Source organism: Garra rufa, chromosome 20, assembly GCF_049309525.1.
Source record: "Garra rufa chromosome 20, GarRuf1.0, whole genome shotgun sequence".
In the NCBI taxonomy this organism is placed as follows: domain Eukaryota; kingdom Metazoa; phylum Chordata; class Actinopteri; order Cypriniformes; family Cyprinidae; genus Garra; species Garra rufa.
Window position 1 is genome coordinate 2,211,284 of NC_133380.1, and position 22,921 is coordinate 2,234,204.

The 22,921-nt window shown below is 32.2% G+C and overlaps 1 protein-coding gene across 1 annotated transcript in view; it reads left to right on the plus strand.

Annotated features, from left to right (window-relative positions):
- The window catches only part of LOC141294280 (nidogen-1-like), a 55,361-nt gene that overhangs the window by 5,863 nt on the left and 26,577 nt on the right, over positions 1–22,921 (plus strand). The window contains exons 2-8 of the mRNA XM_073826355.1: positions 4,426–4,728; positions 9,143–9,375; positions 10,877–11,271; positions 11,358–11,498; positions 13,440–13,691; positions 16,438–16,638; positions 18,803–19,036. Coding sequence (XP_073682456.1) covers positions 4,426–4,728; positions 9,143–9,375; positions 10,877–11,271; positions 11,358–11,498; positions 13,440–13,691; positions 16,438–16,638; positions 18,803–19,036 — 1,759 coding nt within the window. The remainder of the gene's footprint in view (positions 1–4,425; positions 4,729–9,142; positions 9,376–10,876; positions 11,272–11,357; positions 11,499–13,439; positions 13,692–16,437; positions 16,639–18,802; positions 19,037–22,921) is intronic.

Sequence of the window (22,921 nt, forward strand, 5' to 3'; positions counted from 1 at the left end):
TTTGCAATGTTTGTATTGCAATATGCAAGAATATACTTTCAAATGCCTCTAAATAACAGCAGAATCTATTGTGTAATTTGAGACTTGTGTGAATTATTTCGACTCTTAGAAACAGAGACGTCTTCCATAAGATCACTTGACGAAACTGCAAATGACCCAAGAGAACTGTGTTAATCCTTTAAACGTTTGTTTCAGCTGTCAGACTCTACACATCTCCATCACTCTTGAGTCAATACCTAATGTTTATTGGTCTTCAGTCACTCATGCATGCATCTCTTTAGGATAAAAGCACGGTTATCGGGCCTTCAGGGTTTTTCTAAGCACTTTTGGTGCTTGAACGGTTTTGAAAAACATTACTTTGAACTTTAAAGCCTGTTGTTGCTACAGGAAATGCATAGGATTGAAATGGTTTCAATCTTGTGTTTTAATAGCTGTATCAGACTCGTGCATGTCGGGTTAGTGGCTCAACAACCAGCAGATGCCGAACACCATTGTGTGGGTTTGATTTTGACACTTTGGTGTAAAGAGCGTCCGCGGTTATTTGAGGTTCAAGATCCTGGGAAGCCCGTCTGGGTTTTGTAACAGAACTATTGTGCTTTGTTAATTCTTTGTTTGTTTGCCATTATTGCTTGATCTTTTACATTTGAACCCAAGCAGTAAGGAATCGGAGGAGACCTTCTTCTCACACGTTTTGTGGCTCCCCTGTAGTTTTTACTTTAAATAGTTGCCAGAAACTCAATCAAATATATGATTTTTTTTGTGCAATATGCAAGAATATGGCAAGTTTTATTGCAGCATTTGAAAATATGTAAAGTTTTTGTGCAATATGCAAGAATATGGCAAGCTTTTTGGAAAATGCAAGAATATGCATTTGTATTGCAATATGCAAGAATATGCTATTTTCGTCTTGCAATATACAATAATTTGCAATGTTTTTATTGCAATATGTAAGAATATGCAACATTTTTATTGCAAAATTCGAAAATATGTAAAGTTGTTGTGCAATATGCAAGAATATGGCAAGTTTTTTAGAAAATGCAAGAATATGCAACATTTTTATAATGCAAAATGCAAGAATATGCAGTGTTTTTGTCTTGCAATGTGCACAAATTTGCAGTGTTTTATTGCAATATGCAAGAATATGTAACTTTTTAAATTGCAGTATGCAAGAATATGGTGAATTGTTATTGCACACTTCAAAAATATGTGAAATGTTTGTGCAGTATGCAAGAAAATTCGTTTTTTTGGAATATGCAAGAATATGGCAGGTTTTTCATTGCAGTATACACAAATATGCCAAGGCTGTTGATTTTTTTTTTTGCATTATGCAAGAATATGCATTTGTATTGCAATATGCAAGAATATGTTACATTTATTGCAATATGTAAGAATATGCAACATTTTTATATTGCAAAATGCAAGAATATGCTGTTTTCGTCTTGCAGTAGACAAGAATTTGCAATGTTTTTATTGCAATATGTAAGAATATGCAACATTTTTTATTGCAAAATTCGAAAATATGTAAAGTTGTTGTGCAATATGCAAGAATATGGCAAGTTTTTTAGAAAATGCAAGAATATGCAACATTTTTATATTGCAAAATGCAAGAATATGCAGTGTTTTTGTCTTGCAATATGCAAGAAACATTGCAATTGCATATATAAATATGCAACTTTTTAAATAGCAGTATGCAAGAATATGGAAAGTTTTTCATTGCAGTACAAAATATGCCAAGGTTGTTGCTTTTTTTCTTTTTGCATTATGCAAGAATATGCATTTGTATTGCAATATGCAAGAATATGCTACACTTATTGCAATATGCAAGAATATGCAACTTTTTAAATTGCAGTATGCAAGAATACAGTATGGCAAGTTTTTCATTCCAGTATACAAAATATGCCAAGGTTGTTGCTTTTTTGTGTGCTTTTTTTGCATTATGCAAGAATATGCATTTGTTTTGCAATATGTAAGAATATGCATCATTTATTGCAATATGCACAAATATGCAACATTTTAAATTGCAAAATGCAAGAAAATGCAGTGTTTTTGTCTTGCAATATACAAGAATTTGCAATGTTTTTATTGCAATATGTAAGAACATGCAACATTTTATATTGCGATATGCAAGAATATGCAACTCTTCAAATTGCAGTATGCAAGAATATGCATTTTTATTGTGATATGCAAGAATATGGCGAGTTTTTATTGCAAAATTCAAAAATATGTAGTGGTTTTGGTGCTTGAACGGTTTTGAAAAACATTACTTTGAACTTTAAAGCCTGTTGTTGCTACAGGAAATGCATTGGATTGAAATGGTTTCAGTCTTGTGTTTTAATAGCTGTATCAGACTCGTGCATGTCGGGTTAGTGGCTCAACAACCAGCAGATGCCGAACACCATTGTGTGGGTTTGATTTTGACACTTTGGTGTAAAGAGCGTCCGCGGTTATTTGAGGTTCAAGATCCTGGGAAGACCGTCTGGGTTTTTTATCAGAACTATTGTGCTTTGTTAATTCTTTGTTTGTTTGCCATTATTGCTTGATCTTTTACATTTGAACCCAAGCAGTAAGAGTTTGGAGGAGACCTTCTTCTCACACGTTTTGCGGCTCCCCTGCAGTTTTACTTTAAATAGTTGCCAGAAACTCGTTAAGGAAAAGCTTTTACACACACAAACACGTTGAGTTTAAATGACACAACACCGTTTGAAGTGTGAAGGCATTTGACTGTAACAAGCACCATCACCATTAGAAGAGAACGATCACAGAAAATCATCGCTGGTTGTTTTAGGCGTCAAGGATGATGATGATAATGTGGTGTCTGTTCCTGCTGAAAAAAGATAATAATGTGCAGTAGTTTTTCAGAACAGACAGTGATTTAACTCAAGGACAGCTAAAAGAGTCACAAACTATTGATTCTTACTTGTATGATTTATTACTAAACAAAGCAAAACTTAAGCTTGCTATTTAAAACCACTGCCTTTATAAGAAGGTTTTTACAATTGTTTACAAGCAGATCTGTTTTAATGCTTTATTGATCCCTTTATTGATTTCAGCTGGAAACTGTAATTGCTAACATTGCTTTTGTGTCTTAAACAGTTTTATTGCAATATGCAAAAATATGCAACATTTTTATTGCAATAAGCAGGAATATGTTTTATTGCAATATGCAAGAAGATGCAACATTTTTATATTGCAAAATACAAGAATATGCTACGTTTTAAATTGCAGTATGCAAGAATATGCATTTTTATTGCAATAAAAAAAAATCAAGGTTTTTTGTAATATGCAATAATTTGCAACATTTTTATATTGCATAATGCAAGAATATGCAGATTTTTAAATTGCAGTATGCAAGAATATGGTGAGTTTTTATTGAAATATGCAAGGGTATGCAACATTTTATATTGCAATATGCAAGAATGTGGCGAGTTTTTATTGCAACATGCAAGAATATGCAACATTTTATTTTTCAATATGCAAGAATATGCATTTTTATTGCAATAAACAAAAAAAATCAAGTTTTTATTGTAATATGCAATAATTTGCAACATTTGATTGCATAATGCAAGAATACGCAGATTTTTAAATTGCAGTATGCAAGAATATGCAACATTTTATTGGAATATGCAAGAGTATGCAACATTTTATATTGCAATACACAAGAAGATGGCGAGTTTTTATTGCAATATGCAAGAATATGGTAGGTTTCTATTGCCAAAAGTTTAAAAATATGTAAAAAAAAAAGTTGTGCCATATGCAAGAATATGGCAAGTTTTTATTTTAATATGCGATAATATGCAACATATTTTTATATTGCAAAATGCAAGATTATTTAACTTCTGAAATTACAGTATGCACGAATATGCATTTTATTGCAATATGCAAAAATATGACATTTTTGTGCAATTTTTAGTTTTTTTGCATTATGCAAGAATATACAACTTTTTTATTTTATTATGCAACATTTTTAGTGCAGTATGCAAGAACATGCATTTTGCAATATGCAGTGTTTTTGTCTTGCAATATGCAAGAATTTGCTATGTTTTTATTGCAAAATGTAAAACATTTTACAAAAAAAGTTTATTTTTTTGTTGTTTGTTTTTTTGGCAGTATGCATGAATATGCAAATTTTTTTTTTTTTTTTTGCAATATTCCAAAATATGTGCCTTTTTTAAATTGCAGTTTTTTACTGCAGTATACAAAATACACAGATTTTTTTTCACCTTTTTTACCACTCCTCAACTAGCCACACGATATGAATTGTTGTTCCTTAAAGTTATGCATGTAAGTGTATTACATTAGCACTCAGGGTGTTGTTTAATTCAAAACTAATTTGTTTTACTTCTACATATCAGTGTCTTTCCTAACCACTGTCATAAAAATTGCAGAACACATACAAATTGGTTTCTCTGGTGGTGTTCTCTGCAGGTCAACACCAATGGCTTCATCTCGCTGACCAAACCCACCGATGAGTCTGAGTACCTGGGGAAGATGCCAGCCAGTTTTGGTATGATTGCAGCCTTCCTGGGAGATCTGGACACCACCGATGGGGCCGGTCATGTCTATTTCCGCCAGGATAAAAGCCCTGATGTTCTCCAAAGAGCTGCAGAGCACATTGGCCAAGCGTTTCCTTTAGATGGTGGGATAAAACCCACTCACGCCGTCATCGTCACCTGGGAGAACGTCTTGCCTCAAGGTGAACTCGGAAGAGGAGATGGAGATGGATTTACGGTACATTCCTCAAGTCTGAATGTTTTGCACTTACTAAAGTTAGTTATGAAGCAGGCACAACAGCATCTACCAGTCAGATTACCTTTATATACATTTTCATTGCATTATGCAAGAATATGCCATTTTTTATTGCAATTTGCAAAAACATCCAAAGTTATTGTCTTGAAATATGCAAGAATATGCCATTTTTTATTGCAATATGCAAGAATATGTAACATTATTGTCTTGCAATATTCAAGAAAATGCAGTGTTTTATCGCAATATTCAAAAATATGCAGTTTTTTTATTGCAGTATTGAAGAATATACAAAGTTTTTTTTGTGATGTGTAATATGCGGTTTTTAATGTAGTATTCGAAACTATGCAGTTATTTCTTGAAATATGCAAGAATATGCTGTTTTTTTATTGCAATATGCAAGATTATACAATGTTGTTGTTTTGTGACGTGCAATAATATGCAGTTTTTAATTGTAATATGCAACGTTATTGCCCTGAAATTTGCAAGAATAGGCAGATTTTTTTATGCAATATGCAAGAATGTGCAACTTTATTGCCTTGAAATATGCAAGAAAATGCAGATTGTATTGCAATATGCAAAAATATGCAGATCTATTGTTTTGCTAAATGTAAGAATGTGCAGTTTTTTTACTGCAGTATGGAAAAATATGCAAAGTTATTGTTTTGTGATGTGCAATAATATGCCGTTTTTAATGCAGTATTAAAAAAAAACAGTTATTGTCTTGAAATATGCAAGAATATGCAGTTTTTTGTTGCAATATTGAAGAATGTGCAGTTATTGTTTTGTGATGAGTAATAATATGTAGTTTTTGTTAATGCAGTATCCAAAAATATGCAGTTATTTTTTTAAATATGCAAGAAAATGTGGTGCTTTATTGCAATATGCAACGTTATTGTCTTGTGATATGCAAGAACTGCATATTATTGCACAGCACAAAACAATAACTTTGAATATTTTTCCATATTGCAATAAAAAATGCCATATTCTTGCACATTGCAATAAAAAAATGCATATTCTTGCATATTGCAATAAAAACTGCATATTCTTGCACGTGTCAAGGCAATAACTGCAGATTTTTGAATATTGCATTAACAAAAACTACATATTTTTGCAAATTGCATTAAAAATGGCATTTTCTTGCATAATGCAATAAAGAACAGCATATTCTTGCATATTTCAAAGCAATAACTGCATATTTTTAAATATTGCATTAACAAAAACTACATATTCTTATATATTGCATTAAAAAACGGCATATTCTTGCATATTTCAAGACAATAACTGCATATTTTGAATGCTGCATATTCTTGCATATTGCAATAAAGCACTGCATTTCTTGCATATTACAAGACAATAATGTTGCATATTGCAATAAAAAACTGCATATTCTTGCATATTTCAAAGCAATAACTGCATATTTTTACATACTGCATTAACAAAAACTACATATGCTTGCAGATTGCATAAAAAAGTCATATTCTTGCATATTTCAAAGCAATAACTGCATATTTGTACATACTGCATTAACAAAAACTACATATTCTTGCATATTGCATTAAAAAACGGCATATCTTGCATAATGCAATAAAAAACTGCATATTCTTGCATATTTCAAGACAATAACTGCATATTTTGAATACTGCATATTTGTTAGGGGTGCGTGCAGGAGTTGACGAGACGGACGACAAGGATTACAATATACAATATATTTAATATAAATCTTCGATTGGAACAAGGCAGGAACAAGTCAGGAACATCACACACATCTATTCAGACAAAAGGACCGACAGGGAACTGAACTCACAGACAGACTTATAAGGACAGACTAATAATAAGACACAGGTGACATAGATGACTGATAAATCAAACACAGGTGACGGTGATTACACAAACGAGGACTAAACCAAAGCAGACAGATTAACGGGGGAAGACAATGGGAGAAACCAAATACATGACATGACTAAGACATAAACTGACAGAACTGTAACATTACGCCCCCCTCCGGAAAGGCGCGTCCTCGCGCCGTAGAAAAAACGAAAAAACGAGAGGGGCGGAAAACCAGGAAAATAGAGTCAATAAGGGAGGGGGCTCCGGCGGAGGACGCAACCCCCGGAGGAGGACCAGAACACAAGTCCAACGGGCAAAAAAGACAGTCCATGGGGGCGACGACGGAGGGAGGAGCCAGGGAAGACACAGGAGGGACCTGAAGCAGGAGAACAGGACCCAGATCGCAGCCAGGATGACGGCCCACGGAGGAGCCGACGGAGGGAGGAGCCATGGTGGAGGACGGACCGCCGACTCCGTGGGGCCGACCGACAGAGGCAGAGCAGCTGGCAGAGGAACCCGAGGCGGAGATGGAGAGCCGAAGATCCAGGGCGACACCGCGGATCCGGAGGGCCAAGGCGGAACGGGCTCTGGCGGCCGAGGCGGAGACGGAGTCCCGGAGATCCGCGGCGGAGCCGGAGCGACAGAGGATGGAGGGTGTGCCCGCAGGAAGGAGGAGTCCCAAGGAGCCGGTGGGACGGCGTGACGAGGCGCAGCCGGAGGAGCAGAGTCCTGAGGATCCGATGGGGTGACGACTGACCAGGGCGGAGCCGGAAAGACGATGGAGCCCGGTGGAGCTGGTGGACCGACGGGCGACGGTGGAGAGGAGGGCGCTGAGAGCCGTGGTGGAGCCGCAGGGTCGGAGGACCGAGGTGGAGGTCTGGATTCGGAGGCTGGAGGCGGAGCTGAGGGAACCTCCAGCCTTGCCACCGAAGTGAGTAGGCATCCCTGCGGCGAGCCCACTGCAGAGATGGTGGGCTGAGGGTGAGCAAGGGGACTGACTGCTGACTTGGGGAACTTAGGACAGCTGGGCGGAACCAGCGGGAACTCAGGGCGGCTGGGCGGAACCAGCGGGGACTCAGGGCGGCTGGGCGGAACCAGCGGGAACCAGGCAGATTCGGACAGATGAGGGCGGGTGGGAGGGAAGTCAATGCGCGTCAGTGGCTCAGAGAAAAAGTCTATTAAATCCGGCGTGTCAATATCCACAGTCTCAGAAACAAAGTCAATTAAGTCCCCAGAGATATCCAGCTCACCCCCAGCGGAGTTGCAGTGGGTAGGGCTCTCCATTTCCCTCCCTAGCTCCACGTCGCAATCCACCGTCAGAGATGTAGACTCCGACTCACGCACCTGATCAGCCGGAGAGGACTCTGGCTCTGTCGCTCGCGGCTCTAGTCCTGCATCCGCGGTGCGCTCGGGTTCCCACTCTGCGTGTCGGGGTGATGGTTTGCTGCTCTCTGGGTCATGAGTGGGGCTGGTGTCATCCTCCATGGTCAAGGAAGCTCTGCTGGACACCAACACCCACTCGATGTAATCAGCGATGCTCTCTCGAGGACCCTCCCCGGACAGCTGCGCCTTGATGGTGTTGTTAAGTCCATTTCGGTAGAATGTGCACAGGCAGCTGTCCGGGTAGTGCGTGTAAGGCACGAGGTGGACGAAGTCTCTGGTGTGGTCCTCGAGAGAGCGGTTCCCCTGCTCCAGAAGGATGATGAGGACATTGGGATCATCCATAACCAAAAAAACAAAAACACTGAGACAAAAACGGAAAATAAACGCAGGGGAAAAACGCTGTGACTGTTTAGGTCGGTCCTTATGTTAGGGGTGCGTGCAGGAGTTGACGAGACGGACGACAAGGATTACAATATACAATATATTTAATATAAATCTTCGATTGGAACAAGGCAGGAACAAGTCAGGAACATCACACACATCTATTCAGACAAAAGGACCGACAGGGAACTGAACTCACAGACAGACTTATAAGGACAGACTAATAATAAGACACAGGTGACATAGATGACTGATAAATCAAACACAGGTGACGGTGATTACACAAACGAGGACTAAACCAAAGCAGACAGATTAACGGGGGAAGACAATGGGAGAAACCAAATACATGACATGACTAAGACATAAACTGACAGAACTGTAACAATATTCTTGCATATTGCAATAAAGCACTGCATTTCTTGCATATTACAAGGCAATAACTGCATATTTTTACATACTGCATTAACAAAAACTACATATGCTTGCAGATTGCATAAAAAAAGTCATATTCTTGCATATTTCAAAGCAATAACTGCATATTTCTACATACTGCATTAACAAAAACTACATATTCTTTCATATTGCAATAAAGCACTGCATTTCTTTGCATATCACAAGAGAACAATGTTGCATATTCTTGCATATTGCATTAAAAAACGACATATTTTTTCATGCACTATGGAAGAAAGTGTTAATGTTGCAAAGTTCTTCAGTTATGCAAATTCAATTCATCTGCAAAGCAGCTCTAAACAGACAATATTGTCATTCCTTTCTGAAATGCAAACTTGTTGTGACTCTGTTGCAGAGAAACACGTTCCAGCTCGTTGTAGCAAACCTGGAGACCGCATCTTACGCCATCCTGCTGTATCCAGAGGAAAACATGCAGTTCGGCTCCACGCTCATCAATGATGAAGATCAGCTGGTTGAAGTCGGCTTTAACGAGGGGAAGGTGGCGGGCTGGTTCGGGTGGGCGAGCACTCAGGGATCCTACTATCGCATCACTCAGGACACAGAGGAGTCGGTCAGCGCTCTCGCACAGTAAGTGCCTTTTTAGTCTAGTTTTGTGTCTTAATAATTTGGGCGCCCTCAAGTTCTTCAGCTAGTAAGTTGTTCATAAAAGGTAATATACGTGACCCTGGACCACAAAACCAGTCATAAGGTTAAATTTTACAAAACTGAGATGTATACAACATATGAAGCACAATAAATAAGCTTTCTATTGATGTATGGTTTGTTAGGATAGGACTATATTTGGCCGAGATACATCTATTGGAAATCTGGAATCTGAAGGTGCAAACAAATCAAAATACTGAGAAAATCACCTTTAAAGTTTTCAAAATTAAGTTCTTAACAATGCATATTACTAATCAAAAATTACATTTTGATATATTTATAGTAGGAATTTTACAAAAAATCTTCATGGAACATGATCTTTACTTAATTTCCTAATGATTTTTGGCATAAAAGAAAAATCTATAATTTTGACCCATACAATGTATTTTTGGCTATTGCTACAAATATACCCCAGCGACTTAAGACTGGTTTTGTGGTCCAGGGTCACATATGAAAATGATTAATGTTTTAAAACACCAACAGGTTTTTTTATGCTTGTATTTTACTTTAATAACCCCTTTGCAAACAAATCAACAGAAATTTGGGGAATGTATTTATTTTTTTCAATTTTTAGTTAGACTTTGCTGTGTATTTTTTTATTTGTTCTTTTATATATAATATACACACACATATTTACAAATAAAAAATGAATAAATGTTATAAATTAATTTTAATATATTAATGATTTACATACATAATTTTTTTAAATATACATTTTTTGGTCATATATAAATAAATTATAAAAAATATAAAATTTAAATAAAAAATAGCATATTTTAATAATGCTAAAATAACACTGTGTCATTTTATTTATCATTTATATGGCTCGTTTTAACTTTAAAAATATGTCGATATATTTTTTTATACATTATATCATAGGTTTTTTTGGTAACACTTTACAATAAGGTTCATTAATTAAACATTAGTTACTGTATTAACTAACATGAACTAACCATGAGCAATACATTTGTTACTGTATTTACTAATCTTTATTAACATTAGTTAACGGAAATACAGTTGTTTATTGTTTGTTCATGTTAGTTCACACTGCATTAACTAATGTTAACAAAATTTTAATAATGCATTAGTAAATGTTGAAATTAACATTAACACAGATTAATAAATGCTGTATAAGTCCAGTTCATTATTAGTTCATGTTAACTAATGTGGTTAACTAATGAACCTTATTGTAAAGTGTTACCGTTTTTTTTTTCAGTACAATCATTTAAACTAGTTCAAATAAACAGTTTAAACGTTTTTTAAATTTTTTTTTTGGAGTTTGAATAATGTCGGCTTAGTTGAACATTCCCTCAATGTAAGTCTATGGGACTTTGATGATTTTTAATCTTCAATTTGATGAATTTTCTCAAGCCAAGCTAATAATATAATATATTAATGTGTTGCAACTCCTCTTCAATCTTCTCAGGGAGACGAACTCGGGCCTTCCTGGTGTTTGGGTCTACCAGATTGGGTCTTCGCTTTTCACCTCCATCACACCTGGAGAGGTCACGGAGGTCACGGAGGTCACGGAGATTGCAACAGTCACAGCGATCACAGACGTCACGTCTGAGGAGACTATGGTGGACACTCCGGCTCCTGAGCCGTCGGCCCCATGGTCTGGACGTCACGAGGAGCATCAGACCCCCGAACCTCTGAATGAAAGACTCAGCACCAGTCCAGAGCCGTTCGCAGAGTCCTCTACTCCTGATGAGCCTCATGATCGATACGTTCAACCGCGGCGACCGCAAACGCCTCAACGACCGCAGATCGCACAGGTACCGCAGGTGGTGATCATCGATGAGGACGAGCTGAACGTCGACGGTGAGAGAAACGAACTGGTTGTATTCAGACCAGATTGTCTAAATTGTGTGAGTTTATCACATTTTTCTTTGATTTTTTTTTACCAGTGTTTTCTTATAATTACGAGACGTGCTCCAGCAACAAGCACAAGTGCTCTGTGTTCGCCGACTGCAGAGATTACACCAGCGGATACTGCTGTCACTGCAAACCCGGTTATTACGGCAATGGCAAGGATTGTGTCGCCGAAGGTGAGTTTACAATTGCATCACAACCAGGGTTATTTTTGTTTATTTTTTATTTTTTTTAATCAATTTTTTTATTTGTTCTTTTATATATAATATACACACACGTATTTACAAATAAACAAATGAATAAATGTTATAAATTAATTTTTATATTTTTTTTAAATAATTTTTTTTTGTCATGTATAAATAAATTATTAAAAATATAAAATTTAAATAAAAAAATAGCATATTTTAATAATGCTAAAATAACACTGTGTCATTTTATTTATCATTTATATGGCTCATTTTAACTTTAAAAATATGTCTATTTATTTTTTTTATACATTTTATTATAGTTTTTTTTATTTCAGTACAATCATTTAATTAACAATAAAAATAATCTCTTTTGAAATAAAATTAAATATAATATAAAATATATATTTGTAATTATTTTATTTAATTTTTTAGGTATGGCAGCATTTCTAATTTTTGTTAAACTGAAACAAAAAAAAAACTAGAGCTAAAACTTAAATAAAAAAAATTTATTTTTAAAAACATGATTTATAAAATACACAAAATCAGCTAAAACTGAAAATTTAAATTAAAAAAATTAAAATAAAAACGAATTCAAAATATTTTTCAAATTTCAGTCAAATTTAAAATTTTTGTTTAGCTGAAGCATTAAAATAACTAAAAGTAAAATTAAAAATAATTAAAAACTGTAAAGCAATATTTTTAAAAAGCTAAAAACTGATTAAAAACTAAACTAAGATAAAAAAAAAATAAACCTAGTTATTTTAAACAAAATTTTATTAAATTAAGTTTAAAATTATTTTATTATAATGAAAATAAGACAAACCATTAAAAAAAACTTTTGTTACTTCAAATAAATGTTAACTGAAATAAAATACAATAAAATATATATAAAAAAACTTTAACTTATTTTATTTCGGTTTGCCTCCAAATAATTGTTTTTGTTAAATTGTTGTCTAAAGTTAAAGTACTAAAATAACTAATACTTAAAAGAAAAAAATTAAAGAAATTAAACTATGTAGACATATTTACTAAAATTGACAAAAAACATACAACAAAATTACTATAACTAAGCCAAATAAAATGACAAGGAAAAATATTAAAATAAATAAAAGTTTTCAAAATATTAATACAAACTATTATATTAAACTCATTTTGATTATTAGAATTTTTATTTCATAGTTATTGCTAACATTTATAATTTTATTTGAGTGTTTTAGTTATTTTAAACTACATTTTATTAAATTAAGTTTAAAATTATTTTATTATAATGAAAATGAGACAAACCATTAAAAAACTTTTGTTACTTTAAATAAATGTTAACCAAAATAAAATACAATAAAATGACAAATTTAAATTATTTAAAATTAAAAAAATAAACTATACAGACATATTTACTAAAATTGAAAAGAAAAACATACAATAAAATTACTAAAACTTTTAAGTCAAATAAAATGACAAGAAAAAATAAAAAAGGTTTTCAAAATAATAAAAACTGTAACATTAAACTGCACCACTCACAAAATTTTGAAAATGAGTTTTGAATATTTTGAATACGTTTTATATATATAAATATAGTCATTTTGATTATTAGTATTTTTAAATATCTATGATTTTTGTTTTATTTTATTATATTTTTTGTTTCATTTTTAGATATTTTATAAGTTTAAAATTATTTTATTATAAATGAGATATGTTGCTTCAAAAACAAACTAAAATTTATTTATTATTTATTTCTGTGTTATTTATTTATTTGTTTATTTCATTTCATTTCAAGTAATGAAATTATACCAGTTTTTAATGTTTTTGTTTTAGTTAATGATAATAAACCTGGTCCTAATCAATATTATGCATTTGGCTATATTATATAAACTTCCTTCGTCCATTCTTACCAAGCAACAATAATGATCCCTCAATTTTCCGAATCTCCAGGCAAGCCGCAGAGGATGAACGGAAAGGTCAACGGCAGGATCTTCGTCGGTGATTCTCCGTCTCCCGTGGAGTTTTCCAACAACGACCTGCACTCGTACGTGGTCGCGAACGACGGTCGGGCGTATATCGCCATCAGCAGCATCCCGTCCAGCGTGGGCCCGTCTCTGCAGCCCCTTCCCGCTCTAGGCGAGGCCATCGGATGGGCGTTCGCTCTGGAGCAACCCGACTACCAGAACGGCTTCAGCATCATCGGTGAGACCTGATCAACAAATCTGAATCCTTTGATCATAATACTGCAATCATTCATAATCAGTAAGCTGTTCTGAAATCTCAAACCTGAAGGCTCATGCTTCAGATTCTCTGAAAAAAAAAAAACATTCACCTTTATCTGCACTCAAAAATTTCCTTTGAGACTCAGTTCCAGCTGCTGAAGTGAAAACACATGCTCACGCTCCAGGATTTGCACTCTTCCCCTGCCCAATTCTTTATGGAACCTTCTTAAAACTTTAATTTACTCACCCCTTTGTCTTCTAAGATGTTCATGTCTTTCTTCAGTCGTAAAGAAATAATTTTTTTTGAAGAAAACATTTCAAGATTTTTCTCCATATAGTGGACTTCAGTGGTGCCCTGAGTTTGAACTTCCAAAATGCAGTTTAAATGCAGCTTCAAAAGGGCTCTAAACGATCCCAGCCGAGGAAAAAAGATCTTATCTAGTGAAACGATCGTTTATTTTCTAAAAAAAATAACAATTTATTGGGTACAACGGGGCTAAAGGAACACCCTTAGAAAAATATGCGCTTTTCACTTTGCTTGTTATGGAGCAACAGATTTTGTGCAAGTCGTTTAAGTTAATACTTGCTCAAAACAATTAAGTTGGTACTATTTTCTGCTTATTTTGATAAATACAAATATACTAAATATACTGTCATCAAAATGGTAAAATAAAACATATTTTTTAAAATGCAGAAACGAAATCATTTAAAATGTAAGGATTCTGAAAGCACTGAAGATATCCCATAGTAATTTAATATAGATTTACAGTAGTAACAACTATATATATATATATTGTTATTGTTATATATGTGACCCTGGACCACAAAACCAGTCTTAAGTCGCTGGGGTATATTTGTAGCAATAGCCAAAAATACATTGTATGGGTCAAAATTATTGATTTTTCTTTTATGTCAAAAATCATTAGGAAATGAAGTAAAGATCATGTTCCATGAAGATTTTTTGTAAAATTCCTACTGTAAACCTATCAAAATATAAATATAAACCTATCACTTTAAAGGTGATTTTCTCAGTATTTTGATTTGTTTGCACCCTCAGATTCCAGATTTTCAAATAGATGTATCTCGGCCAAATATTGTCCTATCATAACAAACCATACATCAATAGAAAGCTTATTTATTGAGGGTTCATATGATGTATATATCTCAGTTTTGTAAAATTTTACCTTATGACTGGTTTTGTGGTCCAGGGTCACATATATATATATATATATATATATATATATATATATATATATATATATATATATATATATTATATGATTAATAGCATGTTTTTGAATATGATGATTTCATTCTAAACATTGAGATTATCTTTAGGATGGACACCCAACATAATATATAGTATTTACCATCTGAATCTAACAATGTCATGTAAACAAATAGAAAATTCAGCCTTTTATTATAATTATTGTGCCTTTTAGCCCCAACAGTGTAAAAAAAACACACTATTTGTTAACTTAAAATAATTTGTTACCCTGTTGACTTAACAAAATTGGTGGGGAAAGTTACCTAGCTGCCTTAAAATTTTATGTTCAGTCAACTCAAAAAAGTTTAGTCAACTTGAGATGTTAAGTTGTACTAAGTGACAACTTATAATTGATATATTTGATATTTGAGTTGACTCAACGTAAAATTGTCACTTAGTACAACTCAACATTTCAAGTTGACGAAAGTTTTTTAAGTTGACTGAACTTTAATTTTAAATTTAATTTTAAGGCAGCCAGGTAACAAATTATTTTAAGTTGACTCAACAAATTGTTTTTTACAGTGAACAGCAGCGTGCTTTTTACCCCAGAAACCATACTTCTACATATTCTTTCATTATTTAAAAACTGTTTCTTTAATCATCTTAAAAAAATTCTTAATGAAAATCATTAAGAAGACCTTTGTCTCGAGATATATTCACATTTTTCTGCCATCTAGTGCTTCTGGTTTCTAAGTGACAACTTAGATATTTGAGTTGACTTAAAAAAATTTTTTTGTTAAACTTGGGTTTAAAAGATGGGCAGGTTACCTAGATGCATTAAAATTTTAAGTTGAATCAACTCAAATAACAAAACGTAACATTTCAAGTTGACTAAACATTTTTGAGTCGACTGAACTTAAAATTTCAGCCAGGTAACAAATAATTTTAAGTTGACTCAACAAATTGTTTTTTTACAGTGAACAGCAGAGGTGCTTTTTACCCCAGATACCATACTTCTACATATTCTTTCATTATTTAAAAACTGTTCCTTTAATTATCTTAAACAAAACTGAAAATCATTAAGAAGACCTTTGTCTCGAGATATATTCACATTTTTCTGCCATCTAGTGGTTCTGGTTTCTAAGTGACAACTTAGATATTTGAGTTGACTTAAAAAAATTGGTTTGTTAAACTTGGGTTTTAAAGCTTTGTTTAAAAGCAGGGTAAGTTACCTAGCTGCCTTAAAATGTTAAGTTGAATCAACTCAAATAACAAAACTTAACATTTCAAGTTGACTAAACTTTTTTAAGTCGACTGAACTGCATTTTTGCAAGAAAAATTTGACATCTAAGATTTTTGGAACGTCCTTATGTTATTTGTACTTAATGAACTTTATTTTAATGTTATTTTTTTCGGTAAAAAGGTTAGTAGAACGTTGTAAAAAGACATTCTTGTCACCTTTAAATAATTATCTAATGATGATTATGTGTTTTAAAAAACATTTGTCTAACCTCGGCAGGAGGGGTTTTCACACGGCAGGCAGAGGTGGTCTTCCAACCCGGGAACGAGCGGCTGACCATCAGACAGGAGTTCAGTGGCATCGATGAACACGATCATCTGCTGATCAGCACTACACTGGACGGCAGGATCCCTGAGGTCCCTCCAGGAGCAACGGTTCAGATCCAGCCCTACAACCAGATTTACCAATACTCCAGCAACCGTCAGTCAACTATAAGACACTTTCAGAATCTGACGAATGTTAATTACTTTAGCAAAATAAGAGCAATCATATTAAATGCATGTTATTGTTTATTAAGTACTGACCTGAATAAGATATTTCACATTAAAGACATTTACATATAATCCACAAGATGATATCTAGCCAATATCTAACGATCTAGCCAAGCCTATAAACTAGAATCATGCTAGCAACCTGCTACTAACTTGTCAGTCATGCTAATGTAATGCTAGTAACTTGCTAATCGTACTAGAAACATGTTAGATACTTGCTAGCCAGGCTAGAAACATGTTAGCAACATGCTAGCAACTTGCTAATCATGCTAGAAACATGCTAGCAACTTTCTAGTCAGGCTAGAAACATGTTAGAAAAATGCTAGAAACTTGCTAATCATGCTAGGAACATGCTAGCAACTTGCTAATCATTGTAGGAACATGTTAGCGACTTGCTAATCATGCTAGGAATATACTAGCAACTTGTTAGTCAGGCTAGAAACTTGTTAGAAACATGTTAACAACTTGTTAATAATGCTAAAAACATGTTAGCAACTTGCTAATCATGTTGGAAACATGCTAGCAACTTGCTAGTCAGGCTAGAAACATGTTAGCAACTTGCTAATCATGCTAGGAACATATTAGCAACTTGTTAGTCAGGCTAGAAACATGTTAGAAAAATGTTAGCAACTTGTTAATAATGATAAAAACATGTAAGCAACTTGCTAATAATGCTAGAAACATGCTAGCAACTTGCTAGTCAGTCTAGAAACATGTTAGAAACATGCTAGCAACTTGCTAATCATGATGGAAACATGCTAGCAACTTGCTAGTCAGGCTAGACACATGTTAGAAACATGCTAGCAAATTGGTAATCATGATGGAAACATGCTAGCAACTTACTAATCATGATAAAATGTGCTAGCAACTTGTTAATAATGTTAAAAACATGCTAGCAACTTACTAATCATGATAAAATGTGCTAGCAACTTGTTAATAATGTTAAAAACATGCTAGCAACTTACTAATCATGATAGAAACATGTTTGAAACGTGCTAACAACTTTTGCTAGTCAGCCTAAAAACAGGCTAGCAACTTGTTAATCATGTTGGAAACCCGTTAGAAACGCTAGCAACTTGTTATTAATGTAAAAAACATGCTAGTATTAATCAGGCTAGTGCTAACATGCTAATTATGTTAGAAACTTGCTAATCATGCTAGAAACATGATAAACGAGCTAAAACATGTTAGAATCATGGTAACTACATTCTAATCATGCTAGGAACATGCTAGCAACTTGATAGTCAGACTAGAAACATGTTAGCAACTTGTTAATAATGCTAGGAACATGCTAGCAACTTGTTAGTCAGGCTAGAAACATGTTAGAAACGTGTTAGCAACTTGCTAATCATGCTAGAAACATGCTAAACGTGCTAAAAAAATGTTAGAATCATGGTAACTACATTATAATCATGCTAGGAACATGCTAGCAACTTGATAGTCAGACTAGAAACATGTTAGAAACGTGTTAGCAACTTGCTAATCATGCTAGGAACATGCTAGCAACTTGTTAGTCAGGCTAGAAACATGTTAGAAACGTGTTAACAACTTGCTAATCATGCTAGGAACATGTTAACAACTTGATAGTCAGACTAGAAACATGTTAGAAACGTGTTAGCAACTTGCTGATCATGCTAGAAACATGCTAAAAATTTGCTAATCATGTTAGAAACATGCTAAAAATTTGCTAATCATGTTAGAAACATGCTAGTTTCTAACATGATTCATGTTAGAAATATGCTTGTTATTAATGTTAAAAACATGCTAGTATTAATCAGGCTAGTGCTAACATGCTAATTATGTTAGAAACTTGCTAATCATGCTAGAAACATGCTAAACGTGCTGAAAAAATGTTAGAATCATGGTAACTACATTCTAATCACACATGCTAATCGTCTAATTTATTTATATAAAGTTCAAAAGCTTTTACAGCTGCTTTAAACTTACAAGCTAGGCTTCCTCCAGCCAACCTAAAGCCTGACAGATGTTTTTATCTGGTGGAGTTTGGCGGTTTGTTGCTGCCACAGTAACACATGTGTAAAGTATTTTGCATGTCTATAAGCATCTTGTCTAATTGAGTCTGATGTTCACAGTGATCACGTCCTCCTCGCGGCGGGACTACAGCGTTAGCATGCCCGACGGTAGCGTTCGCTCTCACAGCTACTTGTGGACCCAGAACATCAAGTTCCAGAGCTGTCCGCACGAGGAGCTCATGAGCTCTGTTCCGGCGAGCCAACAGCTGAGCGTCGACCAGATCTTCGTCATGTACGACTCCGGCAATCAGCTGATCCGCTTCGCCACGAGCAACAAGATCGGCTCCGTCCACAGTAAGGAAAACTCACGCTCACAAACCAGAACTACAGCAAACGTGTCAACATTCACAACCCAGTGCTAAAATACACCACAGAGCGACTAAACACTGGGTTTGCGCATGTATATGTTGGATAATGACTCACACGCTACTGTTTAAAAGTTTGGGGTTGGTAAGAGTTGCTAATGTTTTTAAAAGAAGTCTCTTTTGTTCACCAAGGCTGTGTTTATTTGATCAAAAATACAGTAAAAAATTAAAAAATAAAATTACAATTTCAAATAGCATTTTTTAATGTAAATATAAGGTGAAATGTAATTTATTCTTCTGATGAAAAGCTGAATTTTTCAGCATCATTACTCCAGTCTTTAGTGGTACACTATTATTTATTTATTTTAATTGTACATTTCTATGATTTTTACGTATTTAATAAGCATTTTATTTAGTTTTTTTTTTTAATTTAGCTATTATTTAAATTATAAAATATTTTTAATTGTACATTTCTATGATTTTATACATTTTTAATAAGCGTTTTATTTAGTTTTTATTTATTTATTTAGCTATTATTTAAATTATAAACTATTTTTAATTGTACATTTCTATGATTTTATAAATTTTTAACAAGCGTTTTATTTAGTTTTTATTTATTTATTTAGCTATTATTTAAATTATAAACTATTTTTAATTGTACATTTCTATGATTTTATAAATTTTAAACAAGCATTTTATTTAGTTTTTATTTATTTATTTAGCTATTATTTAAATTATAAATTATTTTCAATTGTACATTTCTATGATTTAATACATTTTTAGTAAGCATTTTATTTTTATTTTTAAATAGTTCATTTTAATCTTGCATTTTATAGGTTTCTATTTAGGCATTATTTAAATTCTGAATTATTTTTATTATTACAAATTTTGTATTTTTTATCATTTCAAATGATTAAAAAAATTACTTCAAAATGTTTAATTTTAATTGGAAATTTTATGGGTTTGTATTTAGCTTTTATTTTTAAATTCTATTTTTCTTAATCTTACAAATTTACAGTTTTATTCATTTTTATTTTTATATCTTTATCTATTATTTTAAAAGCGTTAATTTTAATTGTGCATATTGTGTTTTTTTAATTTAACTATTATTTAGTTTTTTTAATTATTTTATATCTTAGCAATGTATATTTTTATACATTTTTAGTAAGAATTTTGTTATGATTGTTATTACTTTAAAAATAATTTATTTTAATTGGACATTTAGGGTTTATAAATTAAATAAATTATAAAAAAAATTTTTTTTGACAAATTTACAGTTTTATTAATTTTATTTCGCATATTATTGTATATCATTCATTTTAATTCAGTATATTATGTTTTTTTAGCTATTATTTAAATTATAGTTTTATACATTTTTAGTAAGTATTTTATTTTGTCTATTATTTTAAAATCGTTATTTTAAAATTGTTCATTTTAATTGGATATAAATGGGTTTTTATTAGCTAGCTGTTATTTAAATTATAATTTATTTTTAATGTTACAAAATTATAATTGTATTGATTTTTAGTAAGCATTTTTTAATCATTTTAAAATCGTTCATTTTTAATTGTGCATTTTATAGGTTTTTATTTAGCTTTTTTTTAGACATTGTTAATGTTACAAAATAATAGTTTTATTCATTTTTATTAGCCATTTTATTTTAAAATTATTTATTTAAATGTAAATGTATTCATATGTTTTTTTAAATGATTCTAATTAATTATCCTCCTTCAGAAAAGCTCAAGAAACATTTCTGATTATTATCAATGTTGAAAACAATTGCGCTGCACAATATTTTTGTGAAAACGGTCATTTATTTGAAACAGAATCTTGTCTATACTCTCACTTTTGATCACTTTGATGCATCTTTGATGAATAGTAGTATTAATTTCTTTAAAAAGAAATCTTAGTGACCCCAAAAATGGAGCGGTAGAGCATGTTGTTTACTAGTAAAGTTCATGTATCTCAGTAGAAACATATAACTCAGTCTCCCGCTGATGTTTATGTGTGCTGTGGGTTAAAGGTTGTCCGAGTGTTTGTGCCGGTTAATGTAAGCCGATCCGAGTTAAATCCACAGCTGAAGAGCGCTAACATCTGTGCTGTAACGTACATCTGGAGGTTCGACCGTCTCTTGTTCAGGACAAACGTCTGTCAGCAGGAGCTATAACCCGCATGTTGGTGGTTATTAAGATCAGTCCACAGTTGTAAGATGTGACAGGCCCAAATGTGCTTCTTTTTGAAGCATATCAAGTCATTATTGTATAGTGTTTTTCACTAAACACACTGATCGCTGTGTGACATCAAAGTACAGTTTGAGAGTTAATTCTGATTCCTGCAGCTCGTGTTGGATGGGTTGATTTTCTACGACAGTGTTTTAGTGCCACGTAAAAAAAAAAAAAAAAAATCCTAAGATTACGTAAAATTTTACGAATCAAGCTGAAATCACGAGAATAAAGTTAAAATATTAAGACTTTATTCTCAAAATATTTTGTCTTTATTTTCGTGATTTTGACTTTATTCTCTAAATTTTCCCATTTAAATTTTTTTAACTTTAAAGTTTTTTTTACTCATTTAAATTTGTCTATATAGTTTATATAAATTTTTATTTCATTAATATTATACATTTTTTCACTTTAATTTTAGTTGACTTTCTAGTAATTTTTTTATATGTCTATAGTTTTTTCTATTTTTAAAGTAATTTGGTGTAGTAGTGAGTGTATCATTGCAAATTTAAACATTGTATTTTCCGTATTCACAAGTTTAAGTAGTTAAGTTTTGTGTCATCTATATTATTTAATTTTTGTATTTTCTGTTTTCACTTTTTTAATTTTAGTTGAAGCTGTAGTCATGTTGTGCTTTTGCCATTTTTATTACTTTTTTAAAATATGTCTATAGTCTTTCTTTCTTTCTTTCTTTCTTTGTCTATATAGTTTTTTATTATTTTTTTATTAATTGATTAATTAATTTATTTATTTATTCGTTCTTTCATTTAATATAAATTTGGGTTTATTTATTTATTTATTTATTCATTTATTTTGTTTTCAGTTTAATGTTAGCTGAAGTTCTAGTAATTTTGTTGTGCTTTTCCCTTTTTTTTAAAAAAAAAAGGTCTATATAATTGTTCTTAAGTTTGTCTATATAGTTTTTATTAATTGATTATTTAGTTAATTTATTCTATCTTTCATTTATTATAAATTTGGGTTTATTTATTATTATTATTATTTTGTTTTCTATTTAATTTTAGTTGAAGTTCTAGTGATTTTGTTGTGATTTTCCTATTTTGTTATTTTTTTAAATATGTCTATATAGGTTTTCTTTCTTTCAAATTTGTCTATATAGTTTTTATAATTTTTTTATTAATATATATATATTTTTTTGTTTAAATTTAGTTTTAGTTGAAGTTCTAGTTATTTTGTTGTGATTTTCACATTTTTAGTTTTTAATGTCTGTTTTTTTTTCTTTCTTTTAAATTTGCCTATTTAGTTTTTATTATTTTTTATTTTATTAATATATATATATATATATATATATTGTATTTCTTTTGTTTAAAATTTTTGTTGTGATTTCCCTTTTTTTTTAAATATGTCTATATAGTTTTTTTTCTTTCTTTTAAATTTATCTATATAGTTTTTATTAAAAAAAAGTATTAATATATATATATATTTTTTCACTTCAATTTTTGTTGAAGTTCTAGTAATTTTTTAAAATGTCTATAGTTTGTTCTTTATTTTCTTTCTTTTAAATTTGTCTATATAGTTTTTATTTTATTAATATATATATATATATATATATATTTTGTTTGTTTGTTTTCACTGTAATTTTAGTTAAAGTTCTAGTAATTTTTTCCATTTTTATTTATTTTTTAAAATATGTC